This window comes from Setaria italica, chromosome IX, assembly GCF_000263155.2.
Source record: "Setaria italica strain Yugu1 chromosome IX, Setaria_italica_v2.0, whole genome shotgun sequence".
NCBI lineage: Eukaryota > Viridiplantae > Streptophyta > Magnoliopsida > Poales > Poaceae > Setaria > Setaria italica.
In genome coordinates, this window is record NC_028458.1 from 1,384,632 (window position 1) to 1,389,868 (window position 5,237).

The 5,237-nt window shown below is 42.3% G+C and overlaps 1 protein-coding gene and 1 pseudogene across 1 annotated transcript in view; both read left to right on the plus strand.

The window, feature by feature from the left end:
* LOC101771455 (translocase of chloroplast 159, chloroplastic) overlaps positions 1-2,731 on the plus strand; it is a 5,074-nt gene extending 2,343 nt beyond the window's left edge. The window contains exons 2-3 of the mRNA XM_022822808.1: positions 29-1,495; positions 2,433-2,731. Of these exons, the coding sequence (XP_022678543.1) occupies positions 29-1,486 (1,458 nt within the window). The 3' untranslated portion in view covers positions 1,487-1,495; positions 2,433-2,731. The remainder of the gene's footprint in view (positions 1-28; positions 1,496-2,432) is intronic.
* Positions 2,732-3,702: 971 nt separating this feature from the next.
* Positions 3,703-4,409, plus strand: LOC101772262 (annotated as a pseudogene).
* The last annotated feature ends 828 nt before the right edge of the window (positions 4,410-5,237 follow it).

Consider the following 5,237-nt stretch of genomic DNA (forward strand, 5'->3'; position numbering starts at 1 on the left):
GGAATTGTTAGTCGAGTAGAAGACGGAAATGGTTGTGACTCATCGAACTCATGCAATTCAGCAAAGCATCCGGCAGGTAACTAATGATCCTCGAATTGAGAATCCAGTGGCTCTTGTGGAGAACCATCATCTCTGTCAGAGGAACACAGAGGGTGAAAAGGTGCTTCCTGATGGCCTTACTTGGAGGCGTCTGCTCCTCCTCCTATGCTACTCAAAGAAGATTATCGCTGAGATTGAGAGTCTCTCAAACCGTCGTGGTTCTTCTGCAAGTTCCTTAGGTCGCTTTTTTCAAGTGCCTACACTTCCTTACTTCTTATCATGTTTGTTGCGATCTAGAGAGCACCCTAGGAGTTCCAATGACCGTAATGCTGGGAGTGTGGATTCAGAGCTTGATCTAGATGAATTGTTGAATGAGGTTCAAGAGGATGAAGAAGATGATTACGATCAGCTTCCTCCCTTTAAGCCACTAAGTAAATCCCAGGTTGCAAAACTCTCGAAAGAGCAACAGAAGTTGTATTTTGATGAATATGATTACCGAACTAAGCTTCTTCAGAAAAAGCAGCTGAAGGAACAAGTCAGAAGATTTAAGGAAATGAAGGAGGGCAATGACAATGATGTACCTTCTGAGGATGGTCATCCTGATGATGAATATGATACAGATAGATCTCCTATGCCAGACTGGGCATTGCCATCTTCGTTTGACTCTGATGATCCTGTTCACCGATATCGGTGCCTTGAACCTACACCGAACCTTCTGGTTCGGGCTGTTAACAACCCTGAGGTATGGGATCATGATTGTGGTTTTGATGGTGTGAGTGTCCAACATAGCCTTGATGTTGCTAACAAGTATCCAGCTTCTCTCTGGGTTCAAGTTAACAAGGACAAGAGAGAGTTCACCATTCATATGGATTCCTCAATGTCAGTTAAGCATGGAGATCATGCCTCGAGCCTGGCAGGCTTTGACATCCAGACAATCATGGACCAGCTTGCTTACACTCTAAGAGGGGAGACCAAAGTCAAGAACTTCAGGAAAAACACCACGACTGGTGGTTTATCCGTGACTTTTTTGGGAAATACCGTGGTGACTGGAGCGAAGTTTGAAGACAAGCTTTCAGTTGGCAACAGGTTAACACTGGTAGCCAACACTGGTGCTGTGTCCGTGAGTGGTGATTCTGCATATGGGGTGAATATGGAGGCAACTCTGCATGAGAAAAGTTATCCTGTAGGTCAAGGGCTCACAACTTTGGGTGCATCCTTAGTAAGGTGCCATAAAGAATGGACCATGACTGCAAACTTGGATTCCCAGTTCTCTGTTGGGAGGACTTCAAACATGGCAGTTCATGTTGATTTAAACAACAAACTAACTGGACGGGTGAGCATCAAGGCTAACACTTCAGAACAGCTGAAGATTGCCCTTTTAGGTGTCTGTTCAGCGACAATGTATTTGTGGAACAAGATGCATCCTGGTGCAGATGCTAATGCTTAAGTAGCACTGGTTAGTAAGACAATTTTGAAGCCTAACTTTTGTATCCTCTTCTTGTTCCTTCTGTTGAGTTTCTACTTGTTCAATGTTAAACAACTACTGTTGAAGCTTCTCAGTCGTACTTACATTCAACTCCTTCCCAGTGTGTTCCTCACTACCATTGGCTAGTGTAATTCATTTCTTGGAGTCATGTATAGTTAGGCTGTAGTGTGTAGAATTGTCTAGGTGTTGGATATCAGTCGCATGTTTATCCTTGTTCATTTAATCTTTTTGTACTCACAAAATTGCATATAAATTATAAACCAATAATTACATCTCTTATATGAATGGCATACGAATCCCAGTCATACTGAATTGTCTCCAGTGAAATGGCTAAAGACCTATGTTGCGCTAAGTGGCTAAGGAACTGTATTGGGCTTATAGTGGATAAGGAGCTGTCTCGGGCTCAACTGGCTAAGGCACTGCATTGGGCTAAATGTTTACCAGACTAACAAATCATCGACTATTTTTTCTCTTGTTATGAGTTACGACATGTACCACTCTTTTCCAAATGCACTTTCTCCCCTTTAGAATTCAGATTGTATTTCTGTTTGTAGGGTCTTATTTGGCACCCTTTTTTTTCCCAGATAAACAGTTGCAATAAGTTCGCATGAGTACCTGTTCTAAAGTAAACAAAGCCACAGTGGAATAGCTGGTAAAACGTATTTTAACCTGTAAAATTCTTCAGTCATGACATTGGGATAGCATCGCATTGTGAGTTACGTCATGGAAAGTTTGACTGGTGGTGTCTGCTTATTGAATACAACCACCACAATAGCTTGTTCAGTTGAATCTAGGTTTATCCATATTTCATTGAATCCTTGATCAAAGGAGTAGCCAAAGCTTTGCCTTGATCTAACTTCAGAAATCCTTTGAATTTTCTGATACATTTAAATGTTGCTTTATTCAGAACTCCCAAGATCCAACCATTCAGAGGTCAGCGAGCGCATCATTTTCCTCCCAGCTTGTGAGTAAAGAAGGGGAGGTTGCTGGAAACCGCAAGCTCTGGGAATTCGCAAGGAACTGAAGTTGAACCATCACTTTCTGTCAAGAATCAAGTTAAGTCTTAGTGGTGCTACCAATTCCTTTTTTAAGGTTAGTGGCTTAGTGCGCAGTTGGTGGCCAACTTCATGAGCGACAACTTATTTTTGTCGAAAATTGTAACTAGTAATTTAACTGATAAATCATAATACCAAAAAAGTTACTGTCGTTTTTGGTCTCCAAGAAATCCAGATGTGGTGCTGGGTAAATCTTTTCCTTTTTTCCCCTCGGCAAAAGCAAGTGATACAATCAAAAATTAATCTACCTTCTGAGCAAGAGACATGAAAAGGGTTGCTCCATAAAATTTGGTTTCTGGTAGCTTGTCTTCAGGCAGCAATTTGTTGTCATAATTTACACGCTAAATTTGAAGCATATCAACTTGGTCGAGATTCCTGTTTCTGCTAATATCCTTGGCGACTTCTCTTTAGATATCTGGAGATAAGATAAGGTGCTCGAGAAAGCAAGCATGAAGATTGGCCTACCGGGTTTGGCTTATCCTTGCAAGTGGGGCTGTCTTTTTCATTCTTGTTTGGAATAGGATTCGTAGGTCATTAATCCATAGGAAAAGAAGAGTCCAATTTAAAGTTGCTTCCATTTGATTGTTCTTTTTCTGTATGACTTATGACCAAAGTTATAACAATGATATGATATTGCACATATAATAAATGATATGATACCGCAAAAACATATCCAGAGAGGAAGCTTTCTTGCAGAGGTTTCAATAGGTAGGTAGTATTTGATCTGATTGAAATTGAGAGCTTTTGAGGTTCATTGCTGCAAGTCTGCAATTTTTCTCCATTGGAATTAGGAAAGCATGAAGTCTTCAAATCATTGTGCAGTTGGGCACTTAGGAGGATTCACGGTTCCTAAAATCCTAGCAGCGTTTACCAGATCATAAGAAATGAAAAGATGGAATTAGAATTTGCACACAACTGAATCAAAGGGATGCTTCTTGCAAAGAAAACACGAATTCAGACCATGGATGTGCTCTCTCATGCCTAGGATTAAAGCATCCAACACATCAAGAGGCCAAGAAAGAAGGATCATTTTACACATAAAACCTATGATCATAGCACATACTGAGTTATATAGGTACAAGATCCACAAGATCACCAAGGTTTGCTAGAGCAAAGTTGGACATGCAAAGCAGAAAGATTTTTATTTTTCCTTATAGCTATTCACAGGCTCTCCTTACAAACTTTCTGGAAAACAAGTTCATGGCTACAAAGTTTTCAGATCTCCCCCATCGATGAACTTCTCAAGAGCTCAGTCTCCCCCAAGATTGAAAACATGAACTACATACCTTCTTTTTTGCACATCATACCCATATATAGAGCCATATCTACCTAGTTAGCCCCCTTCATGAGTTCATTCATGTTCATGGTGCAAACTCCATAGTTTACATGACAAGCTCCAGTTATCTTTTGGTTCAGTTCTTTGCAGATCTGCCCAAGACACGGCCATGCAAAAGCACAGCCATGTTCTTGTTTGCAGATCCTTGTTCTTTTTTTATGTGTGACCCCAGGGAGCCAAGAACATGACTCTCCTTATGGGATCCTCGGCGGCCGAGCCGCGGCAGTCGGCGCCACGGCTCTGGCCAGCGGCAGCGGCGGCGGCCGTGCGGCCTTCGCCGGCCGGCCTCGGCGCCGGCGCGGCGTTGGTGCTGCAGGAGCGCCGCAGTTTGTCACGGAGGGCCTGTTTGACCTCGTGAGCCCAGGAGCCCTCCCCTGCAGGCAGCTGAGGGGGTTTCACGGGCATGGCTGCCTTGCCAAAAAGACCAAGAAATCCTAACACTGAAGACTCACTAGACTGGCCAACCGAAGAGTGTTTGCAGAGCAGAGAAATGGTAGTAGATTCATCAGAGGTTTCGCGATGGGGGCCTATTTATAGGCGAGAGGAGAAGCCCGTAAGGGAGAGAAAAGGGAATTCCACTTTTCTTTTTTCCCACTTGCGAGCTGGCGGAATCGGGTTCCAAAAGGGAACCCGATTAGTGTTGTCAATTCTGGATGGGTTCTGGTTGTCATTATCATGGTGTTGATTAAAAACAGTGGTGATCAAATGGCCTTTGGTAACAAGCTGCTGTTTATGACATAACAATAGGGAAAAATGATACTGGAAGAGTTCAAGTCGCACTGCTCCGGTCTGATTTAACTAGGCGTTTTGGATGATTCGATTTCAAATGGCGTCAGTAGAATCTTAACTGCTCCGTTGAGCCATTCCTGTGTTTTGGGACTTGAAGGATTCAAAGCTGGACGCACAGATGATCTGTTCTGCGCGTTAACATCTCGCTTTTTACTCTATTATTTCCCTGACACTCATTGTCTCCGACAAGCACATTTGACCATTGCCTTTCATAATTGCTTGTTTTTTTGGGTAAAAACTGGATACATACTTGATGATGTGAACGGCAAATCTCTTAGCACCATTCTATCCGCAGTGTCCTTGTAATTTTTTGTGTATTTCTGGTCAAAATTTTCAATGCGTACCTAGACGTGAGCTAATTAATTAGCTTAAGATAAACGGATGGAGTATCTGTTTGATCTTGAGAATTGAGTAAGACTAAACATAAAGCTTATTAGCCCTAATTTTTCTGCAAGAATCCACTGACAACATATTCCTCAAGATTTTCCACTACGTATTGCTGGATGAAAAGAATGGGATGAAACCAGCCATG